The sequence below is a fragment of the Chiroxiphia lanceolata genome, chromosome 5 (genome assembly GCF_009829145.1).
Source record: "Chiroxiphia lanceolata isolate bChiLan1 chromosome 5, bChiLan1.pri, whole genome shotgun sequence".
Taxonomy (NCBI): Eukaryota; Metazoa; Chordata; class Aves; order Passeriformes; family Pipridae; genus Chiroxiphia; species Chiroxiphia lanceolata.
In genome coordinates this window covers 10,337,963-10,359,062 of record NC_045641.1, presented here as the reverse complement: position 1 = coordinate 10,359,062, position 21,100 = coordinate 10,337,963, and the positions used below count along the sequence as shown (strand labels likewise).

At 35.4% G+C, this 21,100-nt stretch overlaps 1 protein-coding gene across 1 annotated transcript in view; it reads right to left on the bottom strand.

The window, feature by feature from the left end:
* Positions 1 to 21,100, bottom strand: part of CACNA2D1 (calcium voltage-gated channel auxiliary subunit alpha2delta 1) — a 378,154-nt gene that overhangs the window by 36,978 nt on the left and 320,076 nt on the right. Inside the window, 7 exon segments of the mRNA XM_032687395.1 lie at positions 3,252 to 3,323; positions 4,154 to 4,225; positions 12,217 to 12,291; positions 13,542 to 13,616; positions 15,280 to 15,348; positions 17,402 to 17,491; positions 19,095 to 19,144. Of these exon segments, the coding sequence (XP_032543286.1) occupies positions 3,252 to 3,323; positions 4,154 to 4,225; positions 12,217 to 12,291; positions 13,542 to 13,616; positions 15,280 to 15,348; positions 17,402 to 17,491; positions 19,095 to 19,144 (503 nt within the window).

Below are 21,100 nucleotides of genomic sequence, written 5' to 3'. Positions count from 1 at the left end.
GGCCTTGGGAGACTCCAGTGCACCCCACCCACACTTGCTACAAGTCCAGTCTCTATGCTGTAGTATGAAGTCATCTCCCAAGACACTGCTGGGGCCAGCTGCAATACAAAAGGAAAGCAATGCAAACTTAAACCAAAAAGCAAAACAAAAAGAACATAAATTTGAAGCCTGAAGACTACAACTGTCAGTTCAGAGCAACCGACCACATCAGCCCTTTTTATAAGAAAATATATGAAGCTATCAAGTGCTAAGTGATGCATGGCTCATGCATGGCCTGTGGTTTAAAGCAGTTTTATTCTGGTTCTAGCAGCCTGGAGCTGGGAGGGTGCAATGGCCTGAAGCAGTCATCATCGCCAGCCAGCTCTGGCTGCTCCCTTCTCTCAGAGAGGTCTGGGTAGAGGACAAAATCTTTGGACATGATGCAAGGGAAGGTGAGGGTAATTAATTTCATTGGCACTTGAAGCATCTGGGATCAAAAGGCTTGGGATATTCTATTCAAACACAGATTGTGGTCTGGGCCGTGTGTAACTGGCACATTCTCACGCACCCAGGGATGTTACATTCCTCCCTCCTGCCCTGGTGCTGTAACTGACTTCAGCATTTCCAATGCTTCCCTCTCTCCCTCTTTGGGCAAAGAATTGCAGGACCTACTGTTTCAGATCTTTTGTATCACAAAGCCTGAGAAATGTAAGAACAACCTGAAATCTCTTCAACATGTTTGCCATTAAAGCAATTTCTTGTACAACCCTAACCATGTTATTGTATTTTTGCGACCTTCTAACCCTCCGTCTTCTGACCACCTACACAGAGCCCTTTTCACCCATAGGCTTGGAAAGGAACTCCTTAAACAGAACAACATAAATCTGAAAATGTCCCAGCATGGAGTCTCTCCTTTCTGGAGCAGTTTATCCTCAGCACAGATGCCAGCAGGAATTGGGACTCTCTGACAGTGGGTCAGGAGTGACCAACTCTCCCTTCAAGGAACAGGCTGGTGGCATCTTAAACAGCATGGGCTCCTGACACAGATGAGGGAGCAGAACTGACATCCAACAAGGCTTATCCCCTCTGCCCTAGAAAGGACGTATTTGTTCACCACCCTCCAGCGGTGGAACCACTCAGGAAAAGACACATTTTTTTTCACATAGCGGGATTGACCCAGAGATTGTAAAGCAGCATTGTAAAGCTTTGTTTTGGCATTTTACTCTGAGAAAGCACACAACAGAGTCCTGATAGAAGGCAAGGGGACTGCTGATACAGGTCTCTGCTTTAGAGGAACATGGGAAGAGGTGAAAGGCAGCATGAAGTTGGATACAGAGAATTAGTGTGGGTATGTTTAATGAGATCATGGGACTCCACAGGGTCAAGGACCATAACTTTAAGGCATGCTTTATATCTGGACAACTTAAGTGTGTAAGGCTTGAGTTGACTTGGTTTTCCTCATAGAGATTAACATAGTTCTACTGTCTATATGATTATATGATCATCACTATAATCATCTTTCAGCTAAGATCACCTTGCACAGTTTTGAAGAACTTGAGATTGGTGACCTGTCCTTATTTGCATTCCTATTAAATTCACAATCAGAAGCAGAGTGCTTTGTCAAATCCAGTGCAGATACTAAGAAGCTGAGGAATGGTTATGAGACGTCCATCTTTGGGTCATCAGTAAACAAAAGACATAGACCTGTTGTGGCAGATCCAGATGAAGGGCACAAGCATGGTGAGAGGGCTGGAGCACCTCTCCTATGAAGACAGGCTGAGAGAGTTGGCGTTGTTCAGCCTGGAGAAGAGAAGACTCCGGGGAGACATTATTGCAGCCTTTCAATACTTCTAAGTATGTCTCCAAAGGCCTGTTGCAGATCCAAGTGACCATGAACTAGACATTCTGAAATTACAGCATGGATGAATTATCGAGACATTTGAGAAAATTCTCCTCCATTTTCAGTCTCATTTAGCAAAGACAACATGGGCTCTGCTACTAATTTTCACTCACGAAGACAAGTAAGTTTCTACCATGTTTTAAGCAAGAATAGACCAGGAATACAAACCGCTTTTTTCTGTCAAAGTGAGAACAAGTATATAAGAATCTTCCCTCAATGTAGGATTGATTTAGAGGAGTGGTAAAAGGGACTGCTCAGTACCAGGAGTAGTTTAAAAGTTAATACCAGTTAAGACATTGAATGGAATATAAGTAAGGAATGTGCTGTTTTTAACAGAATAACCCCCCCCTCTTCTCTGAGGCCTGTTTCCTATTGACTTAACCTGATTAGTTTCTTTCTGCATCATATGTCTTGTGAGAAGGAGGAAATTTCTTCTGGAACATTCTGACACTTAAGTACAAACAGCAGAGCTGTGGCAATATCAAAGTTACAGGAGATCAACAGGAAAGGACAGCTAATAGCATACGTGGAAAATTAACTGTACAGTTCCAAGAAATTCTGCCAAGTATTGTTAAAGTTTGCTTATATATACGGATGTGCAGTGTCTGCTAAATCATTAAATTAGCTATCTTCAAGATGGTTTATATTCAGAGTAAAAAATTTCAAAAAGCTGTTGTACAACTGTAACTGGGGGCTGGGGGGGCATACTGTGGCCAGAACTGCTCCTTCAGAACACCAGTAATCATTTCTTCTCATTAAGGTCCCAGAGAAGTAGTGCACAAATGTAAGGATCAATTTTGAATATTTACTATTGCTAGGAAATGTTTCTATGTATTAAAGAAAACAGTAGCAATGTTTATCAGACACAAGCATTTTGGACAAGAAAATAAAGAAGTCAACAAGCTCTTTTAGAAAGTACATGATATAACTGTGAGATGAATTTGCTTATCCCAAATAGTCTTCATTTATGGCATAAAAATTTTATTTTTTTTTTCTCACTACTTTCTTCCCATTCAACCACAATATAAACTACCAAACCCATCCTCACACATCTCCACAAGCAAATTAAGCACTTTGTTTTGGGATTCATACAGAGAAGTAGGCTGGGTCCATTTCCTGGTGAACAGAGTGTAAGACCTCATCAACAACTGCCTGATTAATGATGCACCAAAGAAACCAAGAAACAAAACAATTCTTTTTTTCATAAGAACATAATTTTTTTTTACTATAAGCCAGTCAAAATAGCAAATCTAGAGGGAAAAATGGTACAAACTGTCATTAAAAAATGAACATCACAGCATTTCACCATTTCTCAGTATTTTTCTGGTTTGGTTAGTTCCTGTAAATGTAATTCCTTGTGTTCCTTTCTTACCTCATCTTGGGACTTGACCAGTGTTTCAAAAGTTTTTTCTCCACTTTCTCCATCTATCATTTTTTTCCGAATCTATTAGCATGGGAGAAAAGGGAAAAGGAAAAGAAAGAAGGTATAAGTGTTGCATTTAACATGAATAATCTTTTCAGTGTTCAAAATATTTCATAGAAACACAGAAAACAGTAATGCATATGAAAGTCACACCTTTTGTCTAGCATTTCTTGTGCCTCCCAGCACATCTTTGTGATGTAGTAACATTGATTCACAAAAACATTTTTGTACCAGTTCGAGAGAAACTTGTCTCTGAAGCAGTCATTTCAAAGAAACTTAAGAATTTGACAGATACTGAGGAATGCTGGTTAATGTCATGAAAGAACCATTTCAAACTAAGTGAAAAAATTCTGATTTCTGAATGTATTACAAAGTCAGTAACTGAAAAATATACAGAGGAATTAACTTGTTGTCAACACTTAACTTTTTTTCTCAGTTCTCTTTCTCACCACAGGAATAATCTTGCCTTAATAAGAGATAGGAAAACACTCCTAAAATATTTCAAGTAGTATTTTGATATTCTATTAAAAAGTGTTCCATTTTAAAAAAAAATTCTATCATTCTCCCCTTCCTAGGAATTGTTACTTTATGAAAAAGAATAATTTAAATAGCAATCATGGCATCATTCAAAATGAGAGGAATATAATTCATTGCCCTTGCCTACAAATAATACTAGAACTTAATTTGCCTAATTATAATTTCATCTCTATAAAGTCATCTTCTTGTCAAATTTAAAATTCAGATTTATAGTGAAATAGATCTTCATTCAAAATCTAGAACATTTATTACCTCTCAGTTATTATACGGTGAAATACAAGCAGCAACAAGTACTAAGAAAATAGGTTATTTACCTCAACTTTAATATCATTTTCCAATTCAGCATCTAGAAAATCCAGTGTAACAGGCTCCTGGGATTTAGGATTCTGAAGCAGAAGATATTGAATGATCAAATAATAAAGACAGAGTACTGTAATGTTACAAATAATTCTAATCCTTTCGTTCCAAAATAACCTACTTAACTCTATTTACTTACCCATCTGTTTTAATCTCTTGTAGCACTACTAGTGGCCCTTTCTCATTTATTTTATTTTTTGGATAGAGAGGTTAATTGACTAAGTGCAAATCAAATTAAGACTAATTGCCGGTGTTTGTCCTCAGCCTGTTATGTATGGGTCTCGTGCTTCCCCTTCTTCTGGTATGTTACAGATTGTACAAGGTGGGAGCAGACACATCAGAGGAAGCACAGATATGAATGTCTCACTTGATGTCCTGCCCCCAAGAAGGGAGAGAGAAATTTGGGAGTGTTTTCCAATAAGATAGGTACAGCCAACTGTACTCTTCAGCAATTTTGCCAAGAGCAGACTACAGACTTGCTGTTATGACTGGGAGTGGACTATGGTTCAAGACTCAAAAAGGCAGCAATTAAAGCAAATTATTTGCGTTTTATAAAAAACAAACCCCACTTTTATTGTCAGCATTACAGGACTTCCCTGAACACCTTGCAGTTTTGAAAGCATTTCTCTTGACATCAGTACTGTTATCTCAATTTAGGAGATGGAAACCTGTAGCACAGAAATACTGAAACACAAGCTTCCAGACTTAAGGAATGTAGATGATGTCAACCTTCAACTATAAACTGCAGAGAATTTTGGTGGTCTGCATTTGCAGTAACCCTGGCCCCAAAGGAACGTGGGAAGACCACTGTAGCTCTGCTGAACAAGATCAGACCACCCTCCAGCCTCGGCTCCTTTCTCAGTCGCAATCTGCACTTACTCGGCCAAAGCCACTTTCTGTATGAATTGTAAGGAATTCGACTTTTTTTTAGCAATTTTGCCTAAGCCTCATTGACTTTATATTGCGTGTGGTGTAAAAATCATCAATCTTCATCACCCAGCTAAATAAGTGAGTGCATAACAAACCCAATTATTTAGCACACCAAGCTAAAAGTGAGTGCGTTTCTTTAGAAAAAGGAGTATGTCGATATATTATTTAACCATTTAAATACGACAGTTCAGAGTAGAAAATGAAATTTTTTTGATTGATAATTATTTGCTTTGTGTAATAGTCCAGTTCATATATGAAAGGATCTCAAGACCTAGTTTTCTCAGTAATTGAGCACTGTTTCTCATAAGTTTAGCAAAACAAAATTTCTCATTAGATGACACTATTATTTCAAGACTAGTGTAATTTCTGACAATGACGTTTTTAAGAGATTTCAGTGATTTACCTGTATTAACATTTACAGGGTAGACTAAAGTCTCTTCCTTCAAAATTATGATTATATTCCTTCTATCCTAACATTCTCTGGCAAAATGACCTGACAAATGTACATGTGACTATTCTATCAAAGAATGCAAGCATGTTTCATCACAATTTATGTATGTATTTCCAGTTCATACTGGAAGAAAACAATACTCTGAAGAGCTGGTAAAAAATGCCTTTATATAATAGTCTGGAGCACTAAGAATTTAACAGTAGCGCTTATTTTCAAGATTGTAATACAGAATAGTGTTAGAAGACATAAGAGTATTCCTTCATTTTCTTGAGGAAAATATGTACATATTTATGGTATATTCCTGTTCTTAGCAAGTAAGACTTACTGTCTGCTAAGAGAAAAGCCAATAAATTTAATATCAGAAAGAGAATATGCACTGGAAGGATTGCAGGCAAACATTCTGGGTATTGCTTTTAAATATTTACTGAAAACTTCAGGAAAATCTTTACATTTCTTTTTATATATGGTAGATAAAATTAGCAACTCTAATATAACAGCATTAAATATGCTCCCTACTGTTTCAAAGCAATTCAATCGTTGTTATGTCATTGTTTTCCACCCACCAACAAATCCAAAATAAGTAGTAAAAGGCTAATATGTAAAAATAAATAAAAATTTACATATCTTACATGCAATGGATAATGAATAGCATGGTCAAACCCAAACAGCATGCATGAAGGCATTGGCATGGCAGGGGAGGCATTTATGAAGTTCACATTCCATTCCAACACACAAAGGAACAGAGAAGAAAAGAAATGGAAAAAAAAAAAGAAAAATAAAAAAAAAGCCATCACATCAAATCAAGATCAATAGTCATTTCAAATGATAACCTGGGCTAGCCATAGTCAAGGAGTCCCAAAGACAAAATAGTCAATTTTAACAGTCTGTCAAAATTCAAGTATGCATTTACTGTTTGTTCGTATTCTTTTTAAGATTTATGTTACACCACCACACATTCCTTATATAATTAAGGACTTTTAATAGTCAAAGAAACAAAGCATCTATAAATACATTCTGTGATGTGCCTGAGGCAAAAAAAAAAAAAAACCACTCGAAATTAGAATATTTTTAAACTCATACTTTAAATTGAAGACTGTTTCCCCCTTAACATCTTTTCCCCCCAAGAATGTGTTTTTACCAGTATTTGGGCTCCATAATTTTTATTTCCAAGGTTGCCATTTAGTGGAGTTTATTCCAAGCCTCGAAGAAGCAAACATTTCAGTTTGCTCTTCTCCTTATCCAGTCATGCATGTAACATGACTGGAATAAGCACACCACCACATTCACCAGCACAACTTAACAAAACAGAAGTAAATCACTAGCAATGAAGCATGCAAACAAAAGGAGTGCAATCCACTTTCAGCATGACAAATAAAGGTAAGGATCTATAATTTCAATGACAACTCAAGAAGGAAACAAAGAAAGAAAGAACTGGTGCAGCAACATAAAAAAAAAAGTGGTAATTAAAATATCATTGTCATGTTTGGGGAGGTCAGTATTCTCACAAATTCTATGGAAGGGGAAGGCCTTCTTTCCTGTGTTGCAGGAACCTAGTTCCTACTCTTATCAGTGATACTAATGAAGACAGGCTATTAGGCTTTTAAAAGAAATGATGATAAAAAGTCAGCAAAATCCTGGGCCACAGATGGAGACAAAGGAGCATCTGGAGTGGATGGGAGCCCAGAGCTTTTCCAGTGCTGCAACTCACTGGGCAGCCAGCACAGCCAGGCAAACCCAGCACCAGCCAAACCACACCACAGCACGCTGAGGAGCCAGGCATCCTCAGAAAACTGAGATTTTTTATGTTCTAGTGCTGCTTTCTCCAGTGCACAAACAAAAAATCCAGCACAGAGGTGGCCTTCTACATGTGGTATAAAGGCAACCACCCGAAATTTGGTGAAATCACTTAGTTGAGTTAAATCAGTATTTTACACAACATTTTAGCAGTGTTGCTATGCAGGCCATAAGTCTTGCATTACAGATTCCCATATGTGTAAGGAATTAACATAACATACTGTATTTAAGTTTACTATTTTGCTAGTTACATAGTTAATTTATTTCTTTAATGATTTTTATGTTTCCACAAAGTGATTTCTGCTCAGGGGCTGCAACACGTAAACAGGACTAGTTTCCCTGTTCAGGTTAACAGCAACTAATTCTCTGGAGATGGGTCTGCTAAACTGAGAAACCCAATGTAAATAGCAGATAGAACATATACCCTACCCTGACTTCCCCGGGAAAAAACCTGAACATTAAAATACAGTTATTTTATACAGCATATACCGTACTATAAAACTTGCCAATAAAGTCATAAGAATGATCTTCTGATCTTCTCTTGACTTTGGGTTTATGCAAGCAAAGCCAGCACAAGCAGTCTCTTTTTATTTCCAGTCTTCAAATTAATTTCAAAATCCAAAGAATTTTTACAGCATGACTCTAATTAGCACCTATTAGTAAAGCACCATAATTTAATGGAATGCCCTTCACTACAGCATTTTTTCTATTGTTTAAACAAGGAAGGTTGCAAGCTTCATGCTTTGGAAGCTGTTTGGCACAATAAACAATTCTCTAGTTAGATTTTTCCTAGTAAGCAGGGCAGAAGCTTTCTAATTGTATATCCAGGTCTATGCATTCTAATGCACTAATCACCTCCATCCAAAGTTACCTGCACATTGGGTCTCCTTTTTCTCAATTTAACTTTGGGTATGCCCACACCAATTTGCTGAAGTAACAAAAAAGCAGTAATTTATATTTTTGCACTATTAGTAAACAGCCTATTTATAGAAGAGAAGGTTTTCCTCAGCATCTGTGCTCTCCAGTGTACATTTACTGGAATCAGAGACTAGCCCTCATTCTGACCAGGAGTTCTGAGCTTTCTGTCAGAATTACATACAGGTTTTGTCTAGGGACAAAAACCAGACATAATGTCAATTAATTTAACAGAGAGATGTCCCTCCCACATACTCTGACAGCATAAAACATAGAATGCAGACTTCACTTTTTGTTTTGTTGTATTTGCTCTTCAAACTCAACTCCTCTTTAATTTCTTAAATAATCACAAACTAGAAGACAAAATACTGGACCTCACTGAAGGCATATGGAGTTTTAAAACTATCATTAAATGGATTTTGATCAGAACCACAGTAAAAATGAACAAAAGGATGCTAATCTTTAGAACAGACTGGGAAGTTGAATTATTTACTATTTTCAAAATTTAACTAGGATTAAGCTTGTTAACACATGCTTAATGGACTCACTTCAGTGACTATGTTTATTTGGTGGCATAACCACCTGTTCTCTCCCAGGACAATGGGAAAAATACATGCACATACACAGAGATACACAAAAAAAATCTGCAGTGAAACATAAAATTAAACACTTGTAATATAACTACACAAACATAAAAAAAGTGATATTTTAAGCAGTTTATATTAAACTGGAAAATAATGAAAAAAAAGATTTCTTTATGCTTTGACATAGTTTTCATGTGCAAATAAGAAAATGATGCCAAAGTTTTTGATGATTTTATTAAGCTTTTGAACTTGTTTTTGTTAACTTTCATCAGTTGTGTAAACAGCTTTACAAGTTCTAAATTTCTAGGGCCTTCTTTCTTTGAGATGATACTCCAAGAAAACTTATCAAAATATTTTGTTGAACCAGTTGTGATCCGAAGAAATAGATTTTCAGAAGGAAAGCAGAAGATATTCAGAAGAAGGAAGCACTGGAAGTCTAAGAAACCCTCACCTCTTCAAAGATAAAGACGTAGCTATGTTTTAGTTTAGATCTATTGAAAAATTGCTGGCAGAAAAGGTTAAGATGTTGGTTAATACGTTAACGGCTACCAGGAGGTTCAACTAAAATTAATATGACATGTTAAAGAAACTCCATGAATTCTAAATAATCTGTCTTTGCAGTGTACCTTAGTTTTAAAACGTAGTTCTTGTATCAGTCTGAATAACATGCACCACCCCAAACAAACTGGGAATGAAAAAGTCTAGTCTGTGTAACTGTTAATAACAACAATAACAATAATAATATTGCATATGCTTAATATTACATTTAGACATTATTCTACAACATAAAAATTATCACTTATAAAATATCCTTTTTTAAGCATAATCTAAATAAAATATTTGAGCAGTATGGGAAAGCATCTCTAAACTTCCATATCCTTTTAGGAAGAAAACTATACAAAGCAATCATGACAATTAGCATCCTAATAATCCATTTTAGACTGCCAAAATTAGTTCAGATGAGCTGAGTTTTTAACTATCAAAGATTTTTCTTCTCCAATGTTATGATGCTATACTGCAGGATAACAGCATATACAAGACGAATATAATCCATATCCATCAGTTTCTCACAAGAATATGCCTAAAATGAGAATACTGCATTGCTTCTTCTTATATTACTCCTGTTAATGAAAAGATAGATTAATTTGCATATAAGGAAAATGTAAATAGGCCACTCGTCATCATCTGAATTACTATAATCTCTAATTGAGAAAAGACTGGGTCAGTAAAGGTGCATATATTTGTCTCTGAATATTTCACCAATCAAAATTGTTAAATCAAAACTTTCATTTCTTAACGCATGAAAATCCAATGCAGATATACAGAAACTGAAGTCCTTCTCAATTCTGAAATCTATATAAAAACCTTATTTTCCATTTTTTCCTTTTATTTTTTAAAAGAGACTTAAAAAAAAAACCTCAAAAGGGATATTTCATTAATAGTTACGATCAAGTTATTCTTTCTTCAGAAGCACTTTTTTCTTTCTTCTTGCATTATACACTTGGCAAAGGATTTCAAACATATTAATTAATTCACCAGGAAATTAATTCAAATATTCACAAAGCAGACTTTCCCCAGCTTAAGAATTAAATTAATTACTAAAATATGTAGATGAATTCTTAATTTCTTTTTCTGTCTTTGACAATTGTAGCTATGACAGGATTATAGAAGGAAAGTTGTAAAGGTCAAGGACTTGCTACTAATCTTGGAATATGGCTGGGCGGAAAAAAGTGATTATATACATCTACTTTATTAAAAAAAAAAAATATTATTTCCTTGCCTAAAGGCAGAAAATACCAACTTCCATCAAGAAGTTTCTCTCAAATGTACTGTGTGCTGAAAGATAACATAGGAGTAGGGTACCACTAAAGCTTAAAAGATCTACTAGCCTTATTTATCTGTGTACTGGCAGCTTGTATTCATCTTGGTCATTCATACAGGGTGAAGGGCCTTGGGGAAAGACATATGAGGAGCTGCTGAGAGTACTTTGTTCAACCTGAGGAAAAGGAGACTGAGGGGAGATCTCATTGGGGTCTTCAACATCCTCACAAGGTGAAGTGGAGGGGTAGGTGTTGATCTCTTCTCTGTGGTGATCAGTGATAGGACCTGAGGGAATGGCCTGAAGTTGTGTCAGGAGAGGATTAAGGTAGATATTAGAAAGACATTCTTCGCTCAGACAGTGGTTGGGCACTGGAACAGGCTCCCCAGGGCAGTGGTCACAGCACCAAGCCTGACAAAGCTCAAGACACATTTGGATGATACTCTCGGGTACATGGTGTGACTCTTGTGGATGGTCCTTTGCAAGGTTAAGGGTTGGCTCTATGATCCTTGTGGGTCCCTTCCAACTCAGTGTATTCTGTGATTCTCTGATAAACAGCTCAAACCATCTTAACGAGATAAATTTCCATGTTGACAACTGAACTACGTGGATATATTCTTTAGTCCCTAATACTTATGGGGATTCATTATTGTTTCTAACTTTTTATCTGTAAAGAATCTGTACATTTCTGTCCATCCAGAATGATTTTTCTATTTATTTTTTACTTAAATAAATTTTAACTTTGCCTTTTATATAACGCTCCATCTGTGCCCTTTGAATTCAAGGGACAAAATTTACTGAAATTATGTTTCCAATGGAATTAAAATATGAGAATTTTCAAAAAGCCCACTAAACAGAAGATTGTTTCATATGGAGAGACTTTTCATTAAAACAAAGATTAAACTTATGATTTCAGAAAAAAACCACATGCATTCGTATTGAAATTTCTCATCAAAATCAGAGTAGCAAGTTATTTAAGAAGATATATATAATGTAGGAGTCTCCACAAGGTCAGGATTCAGTTAATGGATAAAGAGTCAGACTGAAATATTTGGTTTTGATTTGCCTGAAATTTGAGGAAAATTGTGCCCTAATCATATTTAGATAAAAATTTCATCTTTAAAGAAGAAAGACCTTTCTCAAGTTAAACTACTAAAAATCTAACATTCTGGGAAGGGGTGCTCAGCTATGTCCATCACAACTCTGCAGCTCAGGTTTCTGCTCTGGTAAACAGAAAATAAGCAAACTAAATACAAAAAAACCTTCACATGTATAAATGTACATGCAAAATGTATATTTTTTTTTTTATTGTATGGATAACTAAATTCAATACAAACCAAAGCTGGCCTTTGTGCTGTTTAAAGTGGATTTGAATAAAACCATACATGTACCATAGATTTTCCTGACACCCACAAAACCGAGAATTCTTTGCTATTGTTCTGTTGGACTTTCAGCAGCTTCTAGTTTCTGATTTTTTCTGACAATGCCCGTTTATTATAGAGAAAAAAATTAGAAGGTGTTTCATACCTTTGGTTGGAGATTTGGATGCAGGAGCACATACCCATTAGGATCAATGGCAAAATAGTAACCATTTGGACAAAGCTGAAAGGCAGAAATTAAGTTTACCATTATAAGGTTTTAAGTAATAAAGAATAAGTAATTAATGGTTTTCAAGAAATTTTCACATTGTGGAAAATACACTGCCGCAGGCATCATGAAGTATCAGATACTAACATAGAAAGAATAATTTCTTAATATTTACTTTTTAGGATCATAAACTTGAAGAACAATTTAGCCTGATGGGACCTTTGGAGGTCAGCTGGTACAACGTTTCACTGGAAGCAAAGATAACTTCAAACTAACGTCCAACTTTGAAGCTGGACTAGGTTTCAAAGAGTCTTTGAATACCTCCAGTGGCAATTCCACAACCCCTCTGGGCAACCTGCTCCCTTTTTTTCCTTAATTCCAGTTGGAATTTCCATTTCCTCCTGTTGAGGCAATGTCCAGGTCCATTTTCTCCATAACCTTCATTAGGTAACCCATTAGGTTCCTTCCTCAGCCTGAATCCATCTCTCTCAGCTCCTTCTTGTGTACCATGTACTCCAGACCCTTGGTAAACTTAGTGGCTCTGTGCTGAGTCTCAGTGCATTTCTTATACTTAGAAGACCAAATCTGGACACAGTACTCCTGATGCACGTGTTCACTACACACTTGGTTCCCTTACTGCCAAGGCTAACTGCTAACTTATGTTCTACGTGTCCTCCACGACTCCCAGGTCCTTTCCTGCCCTTTGAGGCAGTCTGTCCTAGCCTGTACTGTGGCATGGGATTATTCCATTCTAGATGTAGGACTTTGCATCTGCCTTCAGTCAAATTCATGATGTTCCTTTGCTTTCTCAGCTGTTGTTTTCCACAGTACTAGTTATTTGGTCAGAAATTTCAGCACTAGATGTCTACATATATAAATCAATATACCAAGCGGGGTACAGACAGACATGTATATTAAAGAACTTTTCTATAAAGAACTGTCCTATAAAAATGCCAATCAGTTGAAATGATTGTGTACTCTACACTAACAACCAAACACTCAACTAAAGGGCAGTGCTTTAAGCTACAGGAAAATAATTACTTGGAATATATCCTCCAACGTAAAAGTTAAGTTTTACAGATGCATCCTGATGGAAAGATCACACAGAAACACATATGGCTGGAGAGAAAACCACCAGAAAATGTACAACAATGGAAAAGAATATATGAAAAGAAGCCTGCTGGTATTTTGACTTCTGAAAAAGCATGCACAGAAATCAAAAATAAATCATACATAAAGAGAAACCACCAACGCAAGCAGCTTACCGTAAATCGGGGTGTCAGTTTTTTTATGTCCTCCAAAGAGACATCGACCCCCATTACTCCAAGAATCAGTTGATTCTGGTAAGATTCCAAAATGTTAGTATATGTTTGACATATTTACAATGCAGAATAACTGCAGCAGTCAGTAAACTTTTATTTTTGCCTTCATCTCTTGATTGGCAGATACAGTTTGAGAAGTTGCCTATTTGCTTATGTGTCTATTCTAAATATTTTAAATAATGTCAAAGTAATTCAAAATAAAATTTAATAAATTCAGAATTTAGTATAGAATATGAAAATTGTTTATGAAGAGGAATATAAATAATTTCCTGGATGAATAAACAATATATGTAAGAACAAAACAGGTGAAAGCAAAAGTGATGCAATAATATTGCCAATTATGTACTAAACTGCTAGTAGAAACATAGAGCTACTTTTGCATATTTAGGTTGGGCAATTGGTAAGTGAGATCTCAAAACAACTAACTATTTTGGCTATGGTATAAAGATGAATGAAAAAAATCACAACAAAAAAAGTGATTTTAAGAATCAACAGCATTTGAAATTAGGGGCTCAGGCACTACATTTACTTTTTACATTTACATTTTACATTTTACATTTACATTTTACATTTACATTTATTTTCCTACTACAGAAGAGGAGGGTAGTCTTTTACATATTATCACCTGAATCCCTTCTCCATATTAAATAAATTTGTAAAATTTATTGGAGGAGGTATCTTGCAGTCTGTAAATAAATTCAGGCAGATGTAAGTTGAGCAGTTTCAAGTTCTCTTCTTGTTCCTCTGTACTAGGCCACATCTGTTTTATTTCTCAGAAAGGCATCCTTTGATAATCAGTAGTCTCACTTTGAACCAGACTCAGTCAATTCCAGGCATTGTCTTGTGGATAAGATTATAAAACTTTTTTGTTTGGTTGGTTTGTTGCTTTGTTTTCAAAGGGAAGCTAAGAGAACTATTCTGAAGGTGAATAAAAGAAATGCTAGTGATCAAATTCTCATTTATTCACTCTGAGTCTCCATAATACCTGAGAAACTAAATCAAAGAATAGCTTGTGGAAATTTCTGTATATTTTGACCTGAGTGAACATGAGTATCACGCCAAATGTACAATATTTTACCATGCACTGTAAAGCATATTCTAGGTCTGTTTTTAAAAAAGCAGCATTTTGATTTTGTGAAGAGGACATGAATTGATTCCATCTCAGACAGTAATAGGAATGGGCAATTGTATTTATTTAACACTTAAAATTTAATCTAAGGATACAGTGCTCTTTTCTATTAGCATTACAACCAACTAATTTAAATTCTCTGTATCATTGCCTTTTACCCTGAAATGTCATAGCTTCAGGGATTTGTTATAAATTTATCTGAACATTGCTTTCTTTGGCAAGGTCTAAATAATATCATCATCTATGTCCCATCTGTTGAGCATCTAATGCATTCTCACTGTCACCAAGTCACAATGATGGATCAAAAAATGTCATATCCTGAAACTCAGAATGACGAAAAGGGATGCACTGTATTTGCTTGTCCCCAAAAGGTTATCAGGTAACTAGATATGACCCTTTTGTTTCTGATGTACAAGACAATTAAACACAAAATGCTCTATGGAAATACACATTTTTCAAGGCCTTTAACATTAAATGTAATTAATTTAATTTAAATAACTGCTGCCTTTTATTTTCTTTTTTTTTTTTCTTTCCCTTTAAGGAACAGCTTACAATTTTCCCATTTTGTTCCCTTGTTAGATTGAAGACGGGTAGAGTTCCTGTAATCACAAGGCCCAGCTCCTAGGAAATAGGGGAAAAAAGACTTTTTAGTTAAACAGCAAATATTGAACTATAATATATTAGAACAATCCAAGGATTAGCACAAGGTGGAGAAAAGTGGACTTTGTAGGAGAATAAGAGAAATGGGGATGAATCAATGGAAAAGAGAGAGGACATTATTTAGAAGTAACATTGAAGATACATAATGAAACAGGAGGGGTATGTATGGGGGATAACACCATCTACCCCCCTCTGCAAAAAAAAAGAAAAAAAAGTAGAGTTAAAGAGGAGAATAATTGTGAATAAATTATGCCTAACTGATAAACACAAAAGTATCTGAAAATTCTGGGATTATCTTGCAGAAAATGATGCAAGAGCAACACAGTAATAGAATCCAAAGGAACAGGGCTATAAAAAAGGTGTGAATTGCTACGAATGCATCAAATTGTTAAAGACAGCCTTGAAAGCAAGCCTCAAATGAAAGCATCTCTTCAGAATTTGATAACCTGGGTTTAAGGACAATTCTAATGTGGCCTCATGTAATACACTTTGCATTACTTTAGTCTGAGCCCCAAAACAGTTGCTGGACAGTAAGAGCAAAAGGATAGGAATAAATCCAGTGAGGCACAAGCAGGAGAATTTTAAGCCCCACATGAGGAAATTGTTTTAGGGAATTTAAGATAATGAACCAATGTGATAAGTTAGTCCCACTCCCTCACAAAACTAAGAATTAGGAAAAGGCTTCAGGGCGGGGTTAGATACACCTGTGCCATTATGCTCTCATCTGTGATGAGAAAGTCCACAAATTTCAGCCTTTACTTCAACAGTTTACCTTGTGTTGTCCTACTTTATTTATATATAACTATATATGTGTGTGTATGTATGCACACACACACACAAATATATATATAATTATATATACACAAAACCACATACATAACACATGAATGGAGAAAAGACTGAAGGAAAGACTGAATGAACTCCCTGAATATATATAGTAACACAACAAATGCCTGCAGGTATCACCCATTTTACTTGACTAAACTGATCTCTCTCTATCTCAAGTTACAAATTTATCTTTGGATTTACAACAGGATGTGTACAGAACATATGAACTTTTGTCATCACATCCTGTATGTTTCCAGTCAGTACCTCAACAATAATCAAAAAAACATGGATAATGAACTTCTGGCCATTGAAATTCCAAATTAAAACTAGTTCCTCTGTGTCATGCTTAGCTTTATTGATGATAAAAACTATATGTTGATAAAAATTTTACGCACGGGAAGAAAAGGATTTTTTACACATGACAGTAGATGACCACATGAACGTGGATAAATACATGATTCCAAATACCATTTTGCAGTATTTTTTTGCACTGTTAGAGTAATTCAGAAGAATGTTATCTAGAGCAACAGATTACACTGCTGCTAATAATACTTCGACTTTTGTAGTTTCCCAAATGTGTTTGTTTTACAAGACCAAAATGATAAATTCAGCAGTAAGAAAGCATTGCATATATCTTTTTGTTTATTTCTCACTTCTATACTCTCCAGTTAAAGAAACCATTACCTTGAGCAAGGAAGCAATTACAACCATGATATCTTAAAGATCCAAGTTCAAAATCTGTACAAATACCAAGTAATACTGACAGGTTTCGTTCTACCTGGAATACTCTTTAGGGAAAAAAAAAAGCAGAAAAACTAAGAATTCCTCACCAGTAATGTAACAAATTACCTTTACTGCAGCAGGTACAACACTGGAAAACTATCTCCTTCTTTTTTCTTTTCTTAAGTTGAGGACAACAGGGACCTACACTTAAAAATCTGCGTAGAATAATTTGCTTTTCTCTGTTAAATTTCAGGACACTTAGAAGGATACTAGGTGCAAGTACTGACCAGCATGCTAGAAACAGCTCTGTTCCTAGAGGTTGCTATATTGAACTGTATGCATGTCAGAAACACAAGAATATTATGTTTGGAACTGTAAGAAATTGGATGCTCTGGAAAAGAGACACATGTGGTTACTGATTTGATAAAATTCTTACTTTACTAGAGATAAATAGAGATCATACCAGAGCATCCAGATAGACATTTGTCCATTGGACTTGTTTGGCTTTCTCTCCAGCTAAAACCATTGGTCTTCCCAAAACATCCAGATATTCCTGCCAAAAAGTGTAATAAACTTATCAGAAGGCAGTTATTAGATCAAAGAGCCCAAACAATATAAAAATAAACAATAATGAAATAAAAACAATATCAGGGAAAAAATTCAAAATTCATCATTAATATAAGAGTAGCATTTAATTGTTGCTTTAAAACTGTACTACACAAAGTTCCAATCTTCAGTTTGCAGTATTTACCAACAAGGTAACTTCTGTATTTCAGCCTCAGTCACATGGACCTAACCCATCCATAACCACGACTCTCTTTCCATGAAGTGAGAATCACAACTATTTTTATTCCAAAATTAATTGCTAATGACATAATGAAATTACAAGCAGATTGCAGAACCTTCAACCCAGAAGAGAGAGTGGGCGATGGAGGGTGAGTGGTGTAACAGTTGGGTATGTTAAGCTCCTACAGCAACAACTTGCATAACTTCTATTGAAATAAAAAAAAAATCAGAGTTATAAAACCTCATAGTTCCTGCCTTCCTTCAGTTTGTAAGTGCAGCTAACTTGGGTGATCTTATGAGATGTCAGATTTCTGGACTGCTTTGGCAGTGGATGCCATCAAACTTGTTTCACTTTTCAACCTTTTCTACTTGACTGAACATATTAGGGATACTTCTTGCCAGACTATTTGGAAGAGTTTAACAGAATCAAAGAACACTTACTCAAGCCAAAAAAAAAAGGACTCTTATTTTCTGCCAAAAAATATCATGCCTGGCCTTGGAAGGGCAAAGAACTGCCATGATATTTCTCTGCTGTTCTGGACATGTGAGTACATGGACTTTCAGACAACTGAAAAGAATACTTGCTTTCTACACTGCCAGTTTGGATCCCATCAGGTCATGCCAGAGTCCTGTGCCCTTAGTTAACTACATGCATGTCTGTTAAAACATTCCTGCATTCTTTTTGAAGGGAAAAATGATGTCTCTTGCAGAGGTTGGATCCATCCAGGAACCCCTTCTATAAGCAGGATTGTAGCAAGTCTGCCCAGATGAGTTCAGAAACTCTAGCAGGGCTATACCCTCACAATCATCCACAGCCTTCTCCACGTGATACAAACCCTCTGGACCATGCTGTAAGTATGGCAGGAGGTGGACTATGAATGTCTAGTCACATTATAAAAAATGACTGGTTTTGTAGAACTTTATAATAAAATTGCTGTCATGTCTCAGTGGCAAAGTTTGAGGGACTGTGTAAGGCACAGAGAAAAACTGAGACACAGACATAGTCCTTTTGCAGAGGTCTGTAGGATACAGAACACTTCAGATGCTCTGTTGTGTGCACGTGGTCAGCCTCTTTAGAGGATGTTAACATGACAAGTATGCATGCAGGCTGCTGTGGACCAGCTGGCCAAGGAAACAGGGACCACATTTTAAATGGGCTCACTGCAATCACTTAAAAGAAAAAACTAGAATACTTTAACAGAATAATCCCTCATACATCGAAGAAAGCCTTATTTTTTTCTCTGTTTTTAACGTAGTGCAACTTAAAATTTAATTGATTCAAGCAGATGGGAAAAGAAAACATATTTAAGAACAGGAATTACTCCACTTCTGTGTATTAAAACTGACCTGGATTTGGCCGAAACACTTACCTGGGTGTTTATTCTTATGGCTCCAATAGATGGAATTTCATAATAATAACCTGAAGTTTGGAACAGAAATAATGTCATCTTACTATAATATTTTGCTAGTCTCTTAATCTTGAGGAATTACATTTAGCTTGCAATTTCTACTTTAATTTTTATTAGATTTATCATGTATGAATACTTTTCTAGTAGATGCCACCACAGTGCATGGCCACATATGATGGGTCACTATGTCATTCAAGACCAAGCTAGTTACTCTTAGGCAATGAGAGTATACAATGTGTTTCTTTTGTCTGTTTTGGCTAGACAAAGTACTGAGTTTATACTCATGAAATCCCAGTTACTATGATGAGCAAGTATATTTAATGGTTATTTTAATATGCTGTGATAGCAACATAATTATATGTTGAATGCGTACAGGAATGCAAATATAGCTATGGTCTGCCACAAGAGTGAACTTGTAGTATAAAAATATAAGGTATTCTGTGGAAAGGATGAAAAAATCTAATGGGTATTACTTCTAACTAAACATGAGAAATTTCTTTATTCAGCTTTGATTCTATTACTTATTTGTTTGAATTAGAAATATTGCCTATATGCACTAAGACTAAAGCCAAGCACTGAGATTTATCTTGAGACCAGGAAAATTTTAAGTCAAATTGGAAAGAAGGAGTAGAGGATTGGAGAGGTAAGAGTACTGAGCTTAGTCATTTCCTTTGCCCTACGCAGAAACCTTTAATTAAGGAAAAATGAGATAAAACTGCTTCTTTGGATGTTGGAACAAATAATCACATCAATTTTGGAAGAAGATTATGATCATTTTGCCTCAATGGCATAGGTGGTTATGCTTTAAGCCAGCTGGTTCTCATTTGTTTTAAAACAATGGAGGTCACATGCACACAGTATTTTGAGATACAAGGATATAAGGAAAAAAAAAATCTGTTCAAAACACAAATGTCAATTTTCTGTAGTTATCTGACAATACAGTCTGCTCTTCATGAAGTTGCAGTATCTTCTGTAAAACTTGCTAATATGCTGAGGGATTCATAAGGTTGTGATATGTGTAGTATTCATACAGGCTGTGGATTCTCCTATGTATCTTTTTTTCTGTATCTATACCTTTCTCTCATTTTCGATTATGTTATTCTTCTGCCTGAGCATACCTTTATCTCCTTCCCCAGCAATCTTAATTTTCAAGACTCTCTGTAATCTATCTCACCTCTAACCTCTTGTTTCTTACTGATTTGTAAAATACTTTAACATTTTCACTCAGGCCTGGAAATTGCTGTATTTAAAACATGAGCAAACATTGTTTGATAAATTATATATTTTCTATTTATCTGTATTTATATTCTATGCCTTGTTCTATAGTTATATTGTAAGGTATTTGAGATACCTCTTTCTCACACTCTTAAAATATTTCTGAGAATATTTTTCATGTGGAAATTTAATGTAGAAATTCCATGTAGAAAGCATTTTACTTGCTTACTTTCACCTTTTTTACTTTTTTTCCCCTCTACATAAATCAGGATAAAAATAGAAAATGTAAGATGCTCTCAGAAGCTAAGAAATCACAGTAAGAATAATTTTGATATTTTCATTATAAAAGGGACAAATATTCTAAGTAAGCTGATCCCCTGTAAGTTTTGGAGAAAAAGAGAAAGAAATCTAACCAGCCAACTAACCAAACAAAAACCCTTTTGTCCAGACCACTTAATTTAAAACAGCTTTGCTTAATTTCTTATTTGTCATCATTTCCATCTTTTCATAGATGGCTATTATAACAAATATTCTCAAAAGTGAACAATAACATTTTATTAATATAAAAACTACTGTGGTAATTTTTGTACAACATGAAGTTTTAAATAAATTACTCAGAAATAAACATAGAGGCTTCTTTTTTTATAGATATTTTTTCATATACGTATATACTTTTTGGAACTTTTATTAATGAATACAATAAATCTAAGAATCTAGCTGAAAAATCTGCCGCTTTTAGAGAATAATAAAGA